The sequence below is a fragment of the Hoplias malabaricus genome, chromosome 11 (assembly GCF_029633855.1).
Source record: "Hoplias malabaricus isolate fHopMal1 chromosome 11, fHopMal1.hap1, whole genome shotgun sequence".
Taxonomy (NCBI): Eukaryota; Metazoa; Chordata; class Actinopteri; order Characiformes; family Erythrinidae; genus Hoplias; species Hoplias malabaricus.
The window spans coordinates 27,828,299-27,849,027 of NC_089810.1; the positions used below are offsets into that span (position 1 = coordinate 27,828,299).

A 20,729-nucleotide genomic window follows, 5' to 3' on the forward strand; every position below is an offset into this window, starting at 1 on the left:
TGACATTGACCTTATGTGTCTTTCTTCAAGGAATGTTTTCACAGATTTTGCTCTTTGGCAAGATGCATTATCATCTAGAAAAATGATTTCATCATCCCCAAACATCCTTTCGATATATGGGATAAGAAAATGAAAACCTGTGCATTTATTGAAGATGTAATGACAGCCATCTCCCCAGTGCCTTTACCTGACATGCAGCCCCATATCATCAATGACTGTGGAAATTTGCATGTTTTCTTCAGACAGTCGTCTGCATAAATCTCATTGGATCGGCACCAAACAAAAGTTCCAGCATCATCACCTTGCCCAATGCAGATTTGAGATTCATCACTGAATATGATTTTCATCCAGTCATCCACAGTCCACGATTGCTTTTCCTTAGCCCATTGTAACCTTGTTTTTTTCTGTTTAGGTGTTGGTGATGGCTTTCTTTTAGCTTTTCTGTATGTAAATCCCATTTCCTTTAGGCGGTTTCCTACAGTTCGATCACAGACGTTGACTCCAGTTTCCTCCCATTTGTTCCTCATTTGTTTTGTTGTACATTTTCAAGTTTTCTGTCTTGACACTTTGATGTCTTCCTTGGTCTACCATTATGCTTGTCTTTAACCACCTTCACATGTTGTTTGTACTTGGTCCAGGTTTTAGACACAGCTGACTGCGAACAACCAACATCTTGTGCAACACTGCATGATGATTTACCCTCTTTAAGGAGTTTGATAATCCTCTCCTTTGTTTCAATTGACAAATTGACAAATTTTAACACAATCTCTGGCGTTGGAGCCAAGATTCATGTCAGTCCACTTGTTGCAACAGCTCTCCAAGGTGTGATCACTCCTTTTTACCTGCATACTAACGAGCAGTGTTAATCTGATACAGGTGTTAGTGTTTGTAATGAACATTTACAGGGTGGTTCCATACGTTTTTCCTCCAAAGTGAGTAATCTTCCCCTGAACAGGTAACTGCAAATTATTTCTAAAAAAATTAAGTAAGTACAGACACCTATGTATAGATTAAATGGAGTAAACATCCTAGATTGTGTTTTATATAAAGAAAGTGAGGCATAGTGATGTTTCAAAGATGCCAGGACTGTCGTTTGTGCTTTTTATATGAAGAACGTGAATAACAACATGATTGAAAGGTGTAAATGCCATTGATTATTTGTTTTAAAGAAATTGAGGCAGATTCATGTGTGTTTCTTCATGGTGTTTGTGTGTTTTAAACAAACTAAGGAGTAAGAATTGTGTTCGAAAAGCTTCAAATATTCACCTATTTAAGGTGGAAGGGAGAAATCATGCTTTGTTGTACACAGCAAAAATAAACGTTTCACTAGTAGGTAGATGTTGTAGTGACATGATGTACACATGGTTGTGTGTTTAATTTGATAAAATGGGGAAATAAAACATGTTTCACAATGAGTTTTGTTTGTAAAACTGAGAATTAGCTTTAGCATCACTTAGCAAATGCCCCCTCCAGGGTGTATTCCCGCCTTGCGCCCAATGATTCCAGGTAGGCTCTGGACCCACCGCGACCCTGAATTGGATAAGCGGTTACAGATAATGAATGAATGAATCACTTAGCAAATCAGACAGTGAGCATATATCAGTCCACTGGCATAAAAAGGCTGGAACACAACTGACTGTAGACCACTGCTGGTCATCATGTATACAGGATATAACTAATTCTTAATATCCTCAAACATATTTTAAATTCACAGAGACTTTTATTCTGGAAAACACACAAATACAAATACTATCAACAACTATGAGATATATAATAATAATAATAAATAAAACCTAACCCTAACCCTGATATAAAATTATAATGCTAAAAAAGTTGACATTGTGCTGGATAAAAATTATTTACCAATCTTATTTGTAAAGGATGACAAAATAACCTAATGAAGGAAAAAAATGTAAATTGGACTGTGAATGGAAAAGTGTTCAAATGTGGCATTTTGTCTAAAATTCTGTTTAAGAAATCAAAGAGGAAGTCAAATAGAGTGTGGTAAATGAATTTTGGTTAAGAGTAAGCTGTGTCTAAAATTTGGGTAATGTATAAACAAAATGAAATGAGACACACATAGACCCAGGGATGCTGTGTGTGTGTGGTGGGGATTTGAGAGGGCCCTAAAAATATATATTTATTACATTGTTAGCTAACAAGAGATATTTGAGTATAGTTATTCATGTGGGGGCCAATAATACTCATCTGTGGCAGTCTGAAGTAATGAAGAGTAATATTAGGTGATTAGGTGATTTATTAGATAATAAAGAGGTGAATTGGCCCTGATGTTGTCCGATGCCGAAATTTGCTCGGTTCCCATTCCAGTGCAGTGCAGCACTGAAACCTACAGCAGAATTTTAGCGTTAAAATGTTGGATGTCCAAATGGTACTCGGAAAATCAAATGGGCTTCATTGATAATTAATTCAATTTCGAGAGCAAGACTGGTAGGTGTGGTGTCCACCCCACACGGGAGTGTGCTGCTTTATTTTCTTGCAGCATAGCTCATAGACTTTTAGTTAGTCAGCAGAGTAGTGTAAATAGCTTCTGACAATCCAGGGCCGGGACCATGCCGCAGAGAAACAGGCTAAACTGACTGTCTGTGAACTGCCTTGAGGTGTCACCTTGGTTCAACTGTACTGAGACTGTGTATCTGCCCCGAATTATATCTAAACATAGAAAAACTCAAACAGCCTATAGTTTGAGTTACTCCATATAAGATCACTAAACTCAAAAGCAGTTATTAGTGTTTATAAATTTTACTTTTTCTGTCTTACCAAAACATGGGTTAGACCAGATGAATATTGAGCACTAAATGAAGCCACCCTTGCAGGCTATAATTATATCCACAGCTCAAGACTATCAGGCAAAGGAGGTGGATTATGTGTAATCTACCAAAATATCCTATATCAGTCAGAAACAAATATGACACCTTCAATTATTTTGAGGTTCTTTCTAACAACATTACAAATCCGGTCACAAAAAATAATGCATTCTTTTTAATTTTACATTTAAATTCTGCTCAGAATTTTTAAAATAATTTCATGATTTCGCTGCAACCCTAGCTGTGTGTAATGACAAAGTAATAATTGTAGGAGATATTAATATCAACTCTGAGAAGGCAGATGACCAACTAAAATAGGCATTTATTTCAATCCTATTTTTGATCAAGAAACCAAATCTTGATGCTAGGGGTGGGTGATATGGCCCTAATACAGTATCATGTTATTTTGTCGATGACGATATTCTTGACAATATGAACAAAACACTGAAAAAAAAATTATTACCAGAACACACAAAAATAATTTTTTTATTAATATTATTATTAGTTTTATTAATAATATATTTTATTTCTTATTAAAATTATTATATATAACATATTTTCATACAAATCTAACATTTTGAAACATTAAGAAGGAACAACAAATACATTTAAAATAAATAAATACATTTAAAATAAGCCTTTGCTTATTTTGTAAAAATTTACCAAGGTTTTGACATTGTAAAAAATATATATTGATATTTTATTTCCAAATCACCTCAATATGACTGGAGCAAATTCTTTGATTCTTTGAAGCAAATTTCAACCGTACCTGTCACCATGCCTAAATGACTCACGTGATAAATGTACACCATATTACGTTTAACTGTGTGACATCATTACGTTAACATGTCAGAATATCAGGATTATCACGATATTGATTTTCTTTTTATCATTTGAAAAAATGTTTTCAATATTATTACACACAATATGATATGGCACAGCCCTACTTGATGCTAGCATATTGCCTAATTACAGGCCTGTAACCACTTAGCCCATATCTACATAAGAACCTCATATATGAAAAATTACAATCTGGATTCATGCCACATTATAGTACAGAGACAGCTCTAGTTGTCTGATCAAGGCTATCCCTGTTGGTGCTACTTGACCTCAACGCAGCTTTCGACACTATAGGCCACAATATTCTCCTAGAAAGTTTAGAAACATGGTTGGAATTTTACTTAAAGGAATGTTATCCGTATGAACAGGTAAACAATTCATCTTCTAATTATTCAAAAGTAAAGTTTGGCCTTCCGCAAAGCACTATTTTAGGACCATTATTATTTACATTATGCATGTTACTGGTAGGCAGAGTTATAAGTAACCGTGGCATTCACTTTTATGCAGTTGTACATATCAGCCAAGCCTGATGATAAACACAGATTAAAAAAAATAGAGGATTGTGTAAAAGATGTGAAAGGCTGGATGTTGCATAACTCTCTCCTTTTAAACAGTAACAAAACAAGACATAGGCAGTATCACTAGGATAGCTTTTATACACTTTTGCAAAATTGTCAAGGTAAGAAATGCCTTATCCCTGTGAGATGCAGAAACATTAGTACATGCCTTTATTACTTCAAGGCTAGACACACTGCTATATAGATACACTAGCAGGAAATTAAGTAAACTAGTTCAAAATGCTGCAGCCAGAGTCCTCAATAAGTCCACTGAGTCCACTTCTTTCATCACTTCATTGACTGCCTGTTAAATTACATATCAATTACAAAATTCTTTTATTGTTGTATAAAGCCCTACAAAGGCTTACTCCTGAGTACCTACAAGAGCTTATTTGCTGTTATGAGCCACCATGATTACTCAGATCACAGGGCACTGGCTTTTAAATAGTTCCCAGAGCTGGGGCTGAAACTAATAAAGCCCCCAACTTTGGAATGATCTTCCAGAAAATGTCCGGGACTCAAATTCAGTTGCAATCTACAAATCTAAGCTGAAAACTCACATGTTCAATTTAGCTTTTGGTAGCATGTCACACTCCTTTTTTCTTTTTTCACACTCAGTCCATCAATAGAACATAGTTCATTATAATGCATTATACCACAGAGCAGAGTGCTAACGCTTTTCTTTAGGAAAGCCATATAAACTAAATGTTCTTCCAATCCAAAATAATATTTATGTTTAAAAATTAAATAATTCAGGCTGTTACAATAGCAAGAGATGGAGCAATGAATTAGTAACCATGATATTTTTGTCATAAAAATAAATTTGCATAATAAAAAAGCTTAATTTGTTTGGGTTACGGGCCCAAATCTGGGTGATAGTTTGTTGTGTTATTCCTGTGTCTGCGTGGGTTACCTCCGGGTGCTCCAGTTTACTCCCATGGTCCAAAAACACCCGTTGGTAGGTAGATTGGCTACTCAAAAGTGTCCACAGGTGTGAGTGTGAGTTAAAGCTTCCATGAACACAGGGAAAAAAGGTATAAAGACAAATCAATTTTTTCAGCTTCAGTAGATGCCATTGTAAGTGCACAATTGTGGAATTGGTTAATTAATTATTATTTAATTAAATTAAATGTAATTTTATCATAATTGATCCTTTGAAGGGTTCTTGGGTGGCATGGTGGCACAGCAGGTAATGTTGCCGTCACACAGCTCCAGGGACCTGGAGGTTATGGGCTGACTGTCTGTGAGGAGTTTGGTGTGTTCTCCCAGTGTCCACATGGGTTTCCTCTGGGTGCTCCTGTTTCCTCTCAAGATCTAAAACCACACGCTGGTAGATGGATTGGGTACTCAAAAGTGTCCATAGGTGGGTGTATGTGTGTGTGTGTGTGTGTGTGTGTGTCTGTGAGTGAATGTGTGAATGAATGAAGGGTTCTTGGCCTCAGCAATAAATGAGAGAGGAGGGAAGATTAATACCATGAGGGAATTTCTCTATGGTAGCTACAAAAAATTCTAAAAGGGACCTATAGTTTATCCCAGAAATACATTTTACACCAACCTCTGAGTTACGAAATGAACCTAGTGAACATGCTTTCTTCCTGGAGAAGACGTTGGGGTGGTGTGAGCAGAGGACTTCATGGAGCTTTTTGGAGCCATTGGCCTGACCACATTGCAGCAGTGGTCATCCTATTCCTCTTCCTTCTAGGACTTTGGTAAGAGAAACAGCTGTAGTGGGGCAACCACTCCGAAGGTGTGTGTTGATTAGGGCAATGCAGAATCCTATAACTCTGTGGCCACCTTCATCTCTGGATCTGTGCTCCTTGGGGAAACGCAGACACGTCTGTCCTGGGCTAAAGACTGGGGCTCTAAGCTATAGTTCCACAATTTCCAGAATTCAGAGGTCTGAGGTTTCTTTCATGCCCAGGTTGTAGTGTATTGTTGCTGGACAAAAGTAAAGCTTCTGATTGGCTGTTATAAACAGCAATAAATCTCTGGTTGGAATTTCTATTGTCTTGAGGTAATGGCTCAAGCTTAGTTTAACTTCCTGTTTCAATGTAGATTCACCCTGGGGTGAATTTTTAATTTTCCTCTTTCACTTGATTTCTGCAGTGCTGATCATCCAGGATGGACTTGCTTCTCTCTAATTTTCTCCTCCAACTCACCTTTTTCCACTCCCTCCTACTGTTTCACTCCCTCATTTTTCTCTTTGTTCTTCTACCACTTAACATCTGCCATTCTGAGTGCCAGTGATTCAAACCAGGCATAATGGCCAGCACGTTGCAGGTGTGTTAAAGGGCTGATTGTTCCAGAGGGGGTGAGGGAGGAGAATCCATTTCTAGGACTCAAATGTAATTGGAGATTTCCAGAGGTCTTCCAGACTAGAACATCTCTGAAGTCATGACATCACAGATAATTCACGACATTTTGACAGGTCAAAGAAAGTCTTTCTGAAGAGTGAATGACCAAAATCTTCACATTTCTGAATGCACTTATGACCAAAACAATATTAATTATATAATCTTAATACACAAGCGTTTCTCACAATGAGAATTTCAAGATTACTTAGAACAAAGTGATTTCTTTTGAGAAAGATTTAATAGGATTCAATATAAAAATGTACATATTAACACAATTACCCAATTGCAAATGGGTACCAAACCAGGGGACACACATAAGATCTACAATATAACCAACAGCTGGCAGGTGGAGATACTGGTGATTCATGATTTATAATAAATTTTTTGCTATTCCAACTGGAATTATTTTTACGCTATTTTTATCTGAAAAACCTGAGATTGAGTTGATTCATTGATTCAGTCTATGGGAATTAAGGAAAGTTTGATTCTGTACTTTTAAGAATCTTTGGAGTAAGCCATTTCACAAAGGGTTGAATATTAATAGTCTCTGGCTTTTTGAAGGAGTAGACCTTGTTATAAATAAGCCTTGATGTCTCTTTTTTATGATTCACCCTTTCCAAAAATGTTATCTCAGGGTTGGATCTGAAACTTGTGGAATTGGAGATTACTGGAAGTGACCATGCAAAATTTCTGAAAGTTAAAGATCAGATTTAAACCATACTCATTCTGGGCTACACTATATAGGAAGAGATGAGCTCCAGCCAGTGTTGATTTCCACTCAAAACATGACTGGACTAGTGAATGAATGTTTTCTGGACACCTTTACCAAAATCCCAAAAACCTAGCAGGAACACTGTTTAGTGCCCTTTTACATAAGGCAGTTACTTAAGGTTTAGTTTGGCTTCCATATTCATGGATTTTTATTTTAACACAGTTAAAGATTTCTCCACTATCTCTGTTATCCTTTCAGCTTATACAGATCCTTTTCAGTTACACACTTCTCCTAGAAAAGGTACTTAAATTAATTAAAGAAACGGTAGAGCGATGTGAAATTATTATGGCTCACCATAATTTCCATGGCAGTCCATCGTGATGTCCCCCAGTACATAGCCATTCCCTGGTTGATCACATAGGTCATAGCTCTCACGATCTCTACAAACAAAAAAATGAAGCAAATACATAAAAATGCACTATAGGATTACAAGCAAGCTTTTTGAGCAGGTAGCACTGTTGCTAATATATTTACAATTAAATTTACAATTAATCAACTTGTATTATACATATTAGAAGACAAATAACATATGCCTTATTTCCTTACATGAAGTAAGCTTACTATGATATGCAGGAATTATACTGGGCATTTTCCCAGTGGGCCGACGTTCTAATTTGTGCTGACAGTCTCAAAACTTTTTTAAAGTTATATATGACCGGCCCATAAAACCAGTAGATCAGCAGCCCGATTGACACTGGGCTGGCCCAATCACAAACACCAATCTCTTTCACATTAGTCTTGCCTATGTAATGCATTGGGGAAAAAAAATCAACACGAGAGTTTGTTTCCTAACCACTGGCCATTGAAACACACTGGTCTGTGGCCCATTGGTTATTTTCTTTACTGGCATAGGGCTGACCCAGTCATATTATGAAACACCTCCTCCCCTTGTCTCTGTGTGCTGGTGTGCAGTGCAATGTAGGATGAACGTAACATTATATGATCTTCTGAGATGGAGAGAAAATGCAAAGTAGCCGCAGAGAAACAGTGAGAAATCAAGCAAAAGCTGCCAAATTACAAATGTTTGCCACAGCAGGGCCTTCATCAAATCAAATTCAAATCAAATTTATTTATATAGCGCTTTTCACAACTGATGTTGTCACAAAGCAGCTTCACAGAATTCCAGTAAGACAAAGTTGCCATGGCTGATGACAGTGGTGGTGGTGTTGACAGCGGTTCCGGCAGTAGCACTGACTGTGAACAGGAACATGTAGTAGAATCTGCTTTCAGAACACATAGGCTATGTAAATCTGGTAATGGTATAAATATGGTAAATCTGATGAAATGATATAACGTCAACAAATTAATTTTGGCTAATATTCTATGACAGACATAAGACATTGTGTACACTGACCGGATGAGAAAATAAGCCTAGGTTAGTACTTTTATGTCTTCTATCAAGAACGTGTTGGGCCTGTTTGGTCCAAAATGCCAGGGCTAATTTTTTTTTTTTGTCCCAGTCTGCCCCTGTTGGTATATTACATAAAGTATTTTACATTTCACTTACATTACACTTATGTACTTTCACAAGAATACTTCTAGCATACAATGATGCCCATAAAAAATACATTATTAAAGTAATGATTCAATTGGGATATCATGTACAAAACAACACCATGCTACATGTTCCCTCAAACCTTGTAGAGAGAGAGAAAGTGAGAGAGATGAACTATAATAGAATAGATGAGAAAGGGATGTTTAAGGGCTTTAGGAAAAACACTGCATTTGTTCCTGTAGAGCGGTGGTTCTCAAACTTTTTAGACCAAATATTGCCTATTATCAAACCAAAACCTCCAGGTACCGCCCGCCCATGAATACTATGAATGTCTTGCTTGAATATTTGCAATTTGCATGCATTTCACAATTATTTTAAAATAATTACTAAAAATAATAAGAGTACAAAGTGTTTAAGGACTCTAATGATGTGAAAATCGACCATGCTTCTTTACTTCAGTTAAGTGTTCTCTCTATTTTTACACTCTTAACAAAAATAAGGTGCTACAAAATGTTCTTTCTGTAGATTTCACTGGGTTGGTCTTGGTTTGTTTTTCTCATTAATTTTGCTCTTTTTGTAAAAAAGTCCAAATTGCTCACTTCTGTCTAGCCTTTGCATACATTCAGTAAAAGCTTAATTATAAACACTGTAAAATATTGTGTAGTTTACACAAGTATGTTTCATCATCACTTTCATCATTCATTCATTGTCTGTAACCACTTATCCAGTTCAGGGTCGCAGTGGGTCCAGAATCATTGGGGGCAAGGCGGGGGGCACCATGGAGGGGCACCAGTCCTTTGCAGGGCGTCACACACTCACATAACACTCGAACCTAAAGAAACTTTTAGGTAGCCAAGCCACTTACAAATGTGTGTTTTTGGACCGTGGGAGGAAACTGGAGCACATGGAGGAAACCCACGCAGACACAGGGAAAACACATTAAACTCTTCATAGACAGTCACGTGTGACACTACCTGCTGTGCCACTGTGCCGCTGTTTCAGTTTCAGATTTTTTGAAATTATTTAATTCTTTATTTAAGTAGTAAATTTTTCAAGGTCATGTGGCATGAAGCTTCTTGTTCAATTTTTGCTACCACAGTTTTAGAACCACTGCTCTAGAGAGACTGAACATATTCCACAAATTCTGATGCATTTGAACATTTTCAAACTAAACAGACACACTCAAGTTTAGCATCCAGTGCTATGATGCGAAGTAGTTAAGGTATCTCGAGTTCTTGTTCATGAGTTATGGGAAGATTGACTGTAGGTTAGGTGCAGCATCTGCTGTAATGCTGTACCGGAACATCATGAAGAGAGAGCTGAGCCATAAAGCAAAGCTCTCAATTTACCGATTAGTCTATTTACCCACTCTCACCAATGGTCATGAGCTCTGGGTAATGACCAAAAGTACAAGATTGCGGATACAAGTGGCCAAAATGAGCTTTCTCTGAAGTGTTGCTGGGTGTACTCTCTGTGATCGGGTGAGGAGCTTAGTGATTAGGGAGGAGCTCAGAGTAGAGTCACCGCCCCTTTGTGCTGAGAGGAGTCAGCTGTTGTGGTTCAGGCATCTGGTAACGATGCTTCCTGGACACCTCCCACTGGAGGTATACCAGGCACGTCCAACTGGAAGGGGGCCCTGGGGCAGACCCAGGACACACCGGAGGGATTATATCGGATGGCCTGGGAATGCCTGGCGATCCCTCAGGAGGAGCTGGTGGAAGTTGCGGGGGGAGAGACGTCTGGGCTTTTTTGCCCAGTTCCCTGTTCCCACCGCGACCCTGAAATGGATAAGCGGAAAGGATGATAAAGATGATGATGATGAGCCACATGGGTAGATTTGGCATGCTGGCACTTTCTGCAACACAGAGTTAATAAAAGTTTTATGAGTGTTTGGAAACACTTCCTTGGCCCTGCTGGAAAACTAGTAAGTCTTTCTCAATGACTAGAGTGAAGGGTTAAGTCATTAGACAGACTGTAGCCCTGGGATTACTCTGTACCAACTGATCCATGTTTCTATAATGACCTCTTTCAGCACAAGCAGCAGCTGGATTGATCTGAACCTACCTAGTCATATATTCTCTAAATTTAATTAAAGTTATACTATAACAGAATTTTGGGAGTTGGGCCACGCCCACGCTCTTCCCCCAGGCCTATTTATACCCTTCAACCTCACGTAATCTCCGTGACAATCAAGTCGCTAGTCTCGCGCTTCCTGCTTGCGTCACTGAATTGCCAACTGCTACCATGGATCTTGACCTGCTCGCCTCTGACCACGAGCTCTTCTCTCCTTCCCCTACTCGATCGCCCAACGCCACCCCGGTCATCAGCACTAGGAGACTGCGTTCAGCAGTTGTCGTGCCTGCTTCACCTGCTACTTCAGCTGCTCCAAGCTCCTCCGCACGCTCTCGTCATTCTCGCTCCACATTCACGGGTCCTGCACACGGACGCCTCTCCTCTCCGATTTCTCCTCCTCCCCAGCGACCTCATCGCCGCGACCAGCGCGCTCGGCAGCCCTCCTTCACCGCCGGACGAGTACAGTCCCCTTCGCTCGCTCAGCCAACAAGAGGACCCTTTTTTCCCTGTTTTCGGCTCCTACCCCAGAGGATGAGGCCTTTCCCGCTCAACCTACGCCATCGTGCCATGACATCATTGCACCTCAGACGCGGCGCCGAGGACGCCCCACGAGGGCCTCCCTCTCCGGCTCAGTGCCCCCTGCTGGTGCCACAAATCTGGCTCCTGTCTGCACTACTGGGCCCGACCCTGCCCCGACTTCCGTTTTTTCTCGTTTTTTCCCCCCTTTTACGTGCTTCTGATCTTCCTGCTCTCTCTCCCTGCTACTACTTCTTCCACCTACCCTGTTTTTTCCTCATCATCCCACCCCCTTCCCTCATCATCCCACCCCCTACCCTTATCATCCCAACCCCTACCCTTATCATCCCAACCCCTACCCTTATCATCCCAACCCCTACTCTTATCATCCCAACCCCTACCCTTATCATCCCAACCCCTACCCTTATCATCACAACCCCTACCTCTCACGGGCTTGCAGTATCCCGTTCTTTATCATACCGATTCTCTCTCCGCACGTTTTGCAAGTCAACCTCTCGCTCCGGCGCCCCGAGCTCCCGACGCCACATTCTCTCTCTTCACCACTGCTCCAGCTCCTCCTCCTCCCAATGCTCGTGTCTTCAATCCACCCCTGGTGCAGCCCACCCTTCGTCAGCGGATTCTCCAAGGTGCGGACGTTGACCTGTCCTCTCTATTGCTTCCCTCAGCTTCCTGTACAGCACCCCGCTCCATTGACGTGGGGGACGTGACCCTTTCATTGAAGACTTCAGAGCACAGAGCTTCTAAGCTCCTCACAACTTCCGAATTTGCACTCGCATTTTCCCTCTATCGCGACGTGGTGTGCTCTTCCTTCCCTGCCCGCAGGCAGGAATTGGACGATTACCTCGCCATCATCCTCGACCTCGCAGTCCGTTTTGGAGGCTCTGGTTTTTATGACTACCATCGGCTCTTCTCTGCACGGGCCGCCGCCCGCTTGCAACAGTGGAATCCTACTGGGGTGCACTCGACTTGGAGCTCTACTGCCGCATTTTTGCTGGCCGAACTGCACTTTCCTGTGGGTTGTGCGGCAACCCTTCTCATCCCACTTCTGCATGCTCCCAGGTCACCCCGGCGCCCAATCCGGGCCCTAACTTTTCTTTCATTCCTGACCAGGCCCCCAGTCAGCGTATCACCAGTTCTAGCTCCCGTGATGCCCGCTGTAGACGCTTGTTCTTTCTAAATGGCTCCATGATCTGCAATAATTTCAATTCCGCTGGCTGCTTTGCATCTTCCTGCAGGTTGCTTCATGTATGCACCTACTGCGCTGAAGCCCACGCTCGGCCAAGCTGCCCCAAGTGGCCGCCTAAGTTCGGTAACAGCTGACTGATCCGTTTTCTCTCCACCCCTGTCAACGTTCCTGAGCTCGCAAGCTGCCTCTCGCGCCACCCTGACCCTGCATTCGTATGTTATCTCCTTGATGGTCTAACCTTCTCTCCGCCGAATCGGAGCCTGATGTGGTTACTTCTCTTCTGGCCAAAGAAGTCTCGGAGGGTTTAATGTTGGGCCCCTATTCTTCCCCCCCATTTTCTACTTTCCGAATTAACCCCATTGGCGTTGCCACTCGAAAATATTCTGGTAAGAAGCGGGCACTCAGTCGTCCATAAATTTCTATTAAAAGCTGTTTACATTCCTGGTCACATTAACCCTATTGTTGACTCTCTGTCTCGTTTCCAATTTCAGAAGTTCAAGCTATTGGCTCCACAGTCCGACCTGCATCCTACTCCTGTTCCACCATTTTCGGACCTCATCTTCCATCTTCCCACACACTCAGCAATCTGACTCTAAGATCCCAGGATTTAATCCTGAAATCTCTGGCACCAAACACCTTGTCTACTTACTGGACTGGATGGCAGTGCTTTCGATGCTTCCATCACATACACTCTTTACCGTTCCCTTCTTCTGATCTACACTCTTTCACAGCATTCCTCTCATTCACTAGCTCTCAATTTTCTATTCGTTCATCCACTTTAAAAAGCTATACAGCCGCTATTAATTTCTTTTTCAAACTGATTTACGGCTCTCCCCATCCGTTTACTAATCATCACCAAGTCACTCTGCTTTTTAAAGGATTAAGAAGAACTGAACCTCATCATCTACCTCAACGCATGCCAATCTCTTCTCACATTCTTTACAGCTGCCTAACTACCCTGCGATCCGGTTACGTATCACTAACTACCGATGCCACCCTCAAAGCCATGTTCCTTTTAGCGTTTTTTGGCTTCCTCCGTTGCTCTGAATTCACAACCCCGTCTTCCATCCACCATAATTCTCTTCACCCTTGTTTATCTGACCTACTCATACTTGATCCAAACACACTCGTCTTTACTATTAAACACAGTAAAACAGACCAATTTCACAATTCTTCTCAAATATTTCTCTTTAAACTCCCTTCCCCTATAAGCCCCTGTGAACCTCTTACACGCTACCTCCAGCTTAGATTATCCCAAGGTGCCTCCCATTCCGATCTATTGTTTACAACCGAATCGGGTTCGGTCGCCACTCGCCACTGGTTTCAGTCCCACTTACGACAAATCCTTTCACGTAGTAATCTTAACCCATCACATTTTTCCGCTCACTCTTTCAGGATCGGTGCTGCCTCTACAGCTTACCATCAAGGCCTTTCAGATCATACCATTCAGACACTCGGCCGATGGACCTCCCAAGCACATCATTTATACATCCGCACCCATATCCGTGATCTTTTCGAAGCTCACCAACGTATCACTTCCCTGTTACTTTTGGGGGCCTGGTTCTACACACGCTCAAAACCGCGCTGAACTCCATCCCAAATTCCTCTGAGTTCGCCCCCCGTTCCAAACTATAGGGCGTGGACCATACTAGCAAATTGAAGTTATACTATAACAGAATTTTGGGAGTTGGGCCACGCCCACGCTCCTCCCCCCAGGCCTATTTATACCCTTCAACCTCACGTAATCTCCGTGACAATCAAGTCGTTCCCACCTCCTCCCCATCTCCTCCCTCTTCTAAAATTAATCTTCTAACGGGGGGTGGGGGGGGGGTGGGTGGCTGGTTCTACACACGCTCAAAACCGCGCTGAACTTCATCCCAAATTCCTCTGAGTTCGCCCCCCCACCCCCCCGTTCCAAACTATAGGGCATGGACCATACTAGCAAATACATTCTATGTTAATACAGTCACAGGTTAATTCACCTAAGCAGCAACAAACTGTGCTGGCTACATGTAGTACAATTACAGAAATAGTTTATATTATATTAAATGTAGGTTTTTATATTTCTTTTGTATTTCAGTGTCTATGACTGATCATTAAAATATGTTTAGTACATTTATACACAGTCTTGGGATGTGGTGCTCTTCTGGTCACAGACAGAGGTGCTTTTCTTGTCTCAAGCTGTTTTACTGGTCTCAGGCTGGGGTTGTTTCCTGATCTCAAACAGGGATTGTTTCCTGACCCCTTAATCTGGGGTTGCTTCTCCTGGTCTGAGGCAAGGAGGCCTGTTTGTCTTGGCCCAGGGATTGGTATGGGATGAACACTCAAATATATTTTTTCTTTAGTACTCTCCTCAAAGCAATATCAGCCAAGGCCACTAAGTTTCATAAGGAAAAAACAAATGTTACCCATTTTTTCCTATCATAGAATTTTGAAGATACTTGATTTCTCTTATTTTATTTTAGAAATGAAGAAAAGGCTACTTAGTAAGGGTTGCAGAACTTTCCAACTGTACATAAAATAAATAATTTAAATAGTTAAAATAATTAGTATATGCGTTTCATTATTGTTTCTGTGCTGTAATATATTTTATGTTATCTGGCTGAGATACATCACAACATTTACGGAACATACAATTATATGTCAATATATTTTTTTAATCCCTGTATTAAGGAAACTAACTAAATAAAAAAATATATATTTGCTGCATTAAGGATATTAAATACATTTTAAAATTATGCATTAAAATTACCATATATTAAAAAAAAACATTAAGAAAAATATATTTTAAAAACAATACATTAAGAAAACAAAATATATTTAAAAATGCTACATTAAGGAAATGTCAAAGGCTGCATTCGAAGGGTGCACTGACACCAGAAAAACTTCTCTCTCTAGTAGAGCTGTGTGTGCGCATGCATTTTTGAAATACTGCATTTGTAGTAATGTAGTGTACAATATGAATTTTGTAGTGATATGACTGGGCCCCCATACCCTTTTGAGAAAAAGAACAATTCAGTAAGACTTGCTAAATAATATTTAAGCATGTAATCAAAGCAAAGGCATGCTAAAACTTTCCCCAATGTTTCCTCACCTTCCATTGGTGTGTTGCTGTCTGGTCGGTTGGCAAAAACCACGTCCACATATTCCATCTGTAACCTCTGGAGGGAGCCCTTTAAACCTAGAAATATGATATTAAATAAACATGAAGAAATAAAAGGAACTTATTAAACTGCATCAGCATAATTTTAACTGCACAAGGATTTCTTTCAGTATCTGAAAATTAACAGCATCCCTGGAGACTGACTTTAAAAATCTAACCTAAGATTACAGCAGCTTTTGTGTGGAGTTCTGAGCTCCACTGCAAACACCCAGTTGAATCTACAGTTCTGTAATTTCCTGCAGTGACCACAGACCATACCATACACTATGAGGCTGAACATCTGGTAAGTGAGGGGTCAGGCCACCCCTTTTCACTGAATGACCACTGTGTCCCTCTCTCTCTCTCTATCTGTGTAACCCTACCACAATAACCTTTTATGTTGTACTATGTTCCCTATATAACCCTTTCTAACATGAGCCATAATGTTAGATGCTCTACCCGTTTTGGAAATTCATTAGTGAAACGTGTCCATTATTTTTGGTAATGTTAATGCATAGACACTGTGTGGCCAAATGTTCTGAATGCTTCTGAAAAAAAAAATCCCAGTTTTGCTACTCTTACAGCCTCTGCTCTTTTGGGAATGCTTTACACTGGATGTGGAAACATTGCTATGAGTATTTGATTGAATTCAGCCAGATAAATATCAGCGTAGTGTAATAATCCCATATTTGGTCATAATTAAATTAATATGTATTGTCTTTACTGGTCCAATTTCAGCTTGATCAAGAAAGCCATCATGATTGGTGACATTACATATAGTATTGCAAAATTAGCTATAATTAATTATTAATTAGTCAATTATGCTTATTGATCCACTGAAAAATCCCTTGCTCCAGAATTGAATCTGACAAAGTGTCACGCCCTTGTCCTCTCCTCTGTTTTCCCTGCCATGTGCTCACTAAGCACATGGCTCTGTTTGTTATTGTTCATGTCTCTGCCCTTGTCCCGCCTTTGTTCCTCCTCCTTGTTGTTTCATTTGTAATCCTGCCTCTTGTTGTCTGTTCCAGGTGTCGCTTGTATGTGTTGTGTATTTAAGTTCCTTTGTGTCACTTCCTGTTTGTTGGACATTACACCTTCATTTTGTGCTCTCTGGTCTGTCTGTCTTGTCTGTTTCTCATGCCTTCCAAGTCAGTCTTTGTATTTCTCTTGTCTCATGTCTGTTTGTGTTTTCTCTGTTTAGCTTTCTGTGTTTTAGTTGTCTGTTTAGCTTTCTTTGTCTGTTTAATTCTTGCTGTCCAGGTGTCTACTTAGCTCTATGTCTAAGATTAGTCTGTTTCTCGCTCTCTGTCTGTTTAGCTCCCTCTACCTAGGATTCTCTGTCCAGTTCCCTGTCAGTCCAGATCCCTCTCTGTCTGTCCAAGTCTCTCTGTCCAAGTCATTGTTTCCAAGTTTCTCTGTCTCAGTCTTTCTTTAAGTATTCTCTCTAGTTATCTTAGTCTGTCTCTGTATTGTTATCTTGTGTTGTTAATAAAAGTCCGCCCTGCGATCTTGACACAAAGTGAGAATTCCGTACAAAAATAGTGCACACCCAAATAAATAACCATGGATTGGTTTTATCAGCACAACTGGTTTATTAACTAATATTAAATATTGATTATATATTCATATAATGAAATAGACTACAGCAATATATGAGGAAGGAGGGAGATTAATACATGAGGGAATTATTCTATGACAACTACCCTAACTAACTTTAGAGTTTGTTTTGATACTAGGTCTTAACATAGACAAGCTTAATATCTTACCGCAAGCCACAGCAATCTCTGACTATTGCTTAATTTCTTAGCCATAATATATATATATATATATATATATATATATATATACGTCCACTAGCTATTCTACAAAGCATTCAATAAAACCATCTACTGCCCTACAATTTATAGAAAACCTCCCAGAACTATCAACCATAGTTCCCACTCCATTAGACAAAATGGGGCTACTAACTGACAACTTAGCAAATAACTTTCGCTCTACTTTAGAACATGTGGGAGCCACTTAAAAGACAGCCACTTTGCCTGAAAGGACAGCCTTATAGAGTATAGATATTCCCTCTCTTAAAGTCGCTCATCATATCTGGCCTTGCTGATCTACAGTAATAAATATAATCCAAGGTTACTGTTTTGTGTGTTTTCCAGAATTACAAAAAAAACAGAGAGGCACTGAACCACAAATTCCACAAAAAGCAGTGAAGATTTTATGGACTTTTAAAATAATAAAATCCAAAATATTAGACAACAAATTCAACCCACAGTATTAAATCTGACGTGGCTGTAGCATGGGAATGGTATTTTAGTTATTTGTGCTTAATATTGATTATTAATAATTGATTACTGCCATGGTTATTACAAACCGGATTCCAAAAAAGTTGGGACACTAAACAAATTGTGAATAAAAACTGAATGCAATGATGTGGAGATGGCAAATGTCAATATTTTATTCGTAATAGAACATAGATGACAGATCAAAAGTTTATTCTGAGTAAATGTAACATTTTAAAGGAAAATTATGTTGATTCAAAATTTCACAGTGTCAACAAATCCCAAAAAAGTTGGGACAAGTAGCAATAAGTGGCTGGAAAAAAGAAATTGAGCATATTACGAACAGCTGGAAGACCAATTAACACTAATTAGGTCAATTGACAACATGATTGGGTATAAAAAGAACTTCCCAGAGTGTCAGTGTCTCTCTGAATCCAAGATGGTAAGAGGATCACCAATTCCACCATTGTTGCGCAGAAAGATAGTGCAGCAATACCAGAATGGTGTTACCCAGCGTAAAATAGCAAAGACTTTTCAGTTATCATCATCAACCATGCATAACATCATCAAAAGATTCAGAGAATCTGGAACAATTGCTGTGCGTAAGGGTCAAGGCCGTAAAACTTTACTGGATGCTCGTGATCTCCGGGTCCTTAAACGTCACTGCACCTCAAACAGGAATGCCACTGTCAAGGAAATAACAGAATGGGCTCAGGAATACTTCCAGAAAGCATTGTCGGTGAACACAATCCACCGTGCCATCCGCCGTTGCCAGCTGAAACTCTACAGTGCAAAGAGGAAGCCATTTCTAAGCAAGCTCCACAAGCTCAGATGTTTGCACTGGGCCAGGGGTCTATTAAAATGGAGTGTGGCAAAATGGAAGACTGTTCTGTGATCAGATGAGTCACGATTTGAAGTTCTTTATGGAACACTGGGCCAGTGTTCATCCGGACCAGAGAGGACAAGGATATCCATTCAGAAGCCTACATCACTGATGGTATGGGGTTACATGAGTGCTTGTGGCATGGGCAGCTTGCATGTTTGGAAAGACACCATTAATGCAGAGAACTATGTTCAGGTTCAAGAACAACATATGCTCCCATCTAGACATCATCTCTTTCAGGGAAGACCCTGCATTTTTCAACAAGATAATGCCAGACCACATTCTGCAGCAATCACAACATCATGGCTACGTAGGAGAAGGATCCGGGTACTGAAATGGCCAGCCTGCAGTCCAGATCTTTCACCTATAGAGAACATTTGGCGCATCATAAAGACGATTGAACAGTTAGAGGACTGTATTAGACATGAATGGGAGAGCATTTCTATTTCTAAATTTGAGAAACTTGAGTGTTGTAAGAAGAAGGGGGGATGCCACACAGTGTTAAAAAATGACCTTGTCCCAACTTTTTTGGGATTTGTTGACGCCATGAAATTCAGAAACAACATGTTTTTCCCTTAAAATGATACATTCTCTCAGTTTAAACTATTGATCTGTGATTTGTGTTCTATTCTGAATATAATATTAGATGTTGGCACCTCCACATCATTACATTCAGTTTTTATTCACAATTTGTTTAGTGTCCCAAATTTTGGAATCCGGTTTGTATTATTATTATTAACCCTTTAGTAGATAAGTATTATTATTATTATTATTATGATAATCTATTAAAAGATTTGGTTATAATTCCCTGCTAGAGTGTGGGTTTTTCTCAGGATTTTCAGTCTTCTTTATGAACAAACTTCACACACACACACACACACACAATATCACTTCATATCATAAAGGATAAGCAATGATGACTCACCATCATAGTAAAATTATTAAACTTCATAGACTAGATTAACACACGTTAAACCCCTCTTATATGTCTTAATAATGATAATATGAAAGTGACATTGGGTATGTATGACTAAATATGACCTAACTCTAAGGTAAATTAACTAATAATTATATTTATGTTTATCAATGGACAAGCACCAAATCTGAAAATGAGATGAGGCTTACTTTGATGTCTCACAAAGCTGACAGACACAGGGGATCTGTTTTGCGAAGGAAGATGATCCAGACTATGACTTAGTCCTGCACCACAGTTGGTACTATTGAGGATGATGGTGTTACGGAGGGCCTTATCCTCTTGGAGCTGGATGGGGCAGCTTCCGCAGCGTTCTCCTCAGCGGGAGTGCCGTAGTCAGTGTTCCTTATACAGATAAGCCGATGTTGCTGTTCTGGCTGGGAGTTTATACTGAAGCTAGCAGGATGTTGATGTGCCTCGTTGATCAGTTTCAGAATTTTCTGGTGTCTGTGGATTTCTATCTTATCTATTGACTAATCTCAGATGTGATTCCTTATTCTAGCCAAGAAATAAGTTTCACAAGCTTTAATCAGCTTTAGTAAAGATGCTCTACTGGGCAATAAGAGAAAACAAAACAAACAAAGACAATAAGTTGCAACTGACTCTGACAGAGTTGTTTCTTTAAAAATCTTAAATATGCATTTATGCTCAATATGATTAAATTTAAGCTTAAAGAGCATCCTCTTCACAGTTCCCAGGTGTCCTTTCCTGAGCAAGCAAGAGAGATCCTCAGAGCACGTGAGCTGAGTTAAGTGCTTAGAGCTTAGAGTTTGTAATTTGAGCTTGTTCTTTGAGCTTCCTTGTTACAGG

General features: G+C 40.0%; 1 protein-coding gene across 1 annotated transcript in view; it reads right to left on the bottom strand.

The window, feature by feature from the left end:
* kcnab1a (potassium voltage-gated channel subfamily A regulatory beta subunit 1a) overlaps positions 1–20,729 on the bottom strand; it is a 258,469-nt gene that overhangs the window by 31,693 nt on the left and 206,047 nt on the right. The window contains exons 8-9 of the mRNA XM_066684849.1: positions 15,734–15,820; positions 7,643–7,728 (exon numbers count right to left, since the gene is read on the bottom strand). Of these exons, the coding sequence (XP_066540946.1) occupies positions 7,643–7,728; positions 15,734–15,820 (173 nt within the window). The remainder of the gene's footprint in view (positions 1–7,642; positions 7,729–15,733; positions 15,821–20,729) is intronic.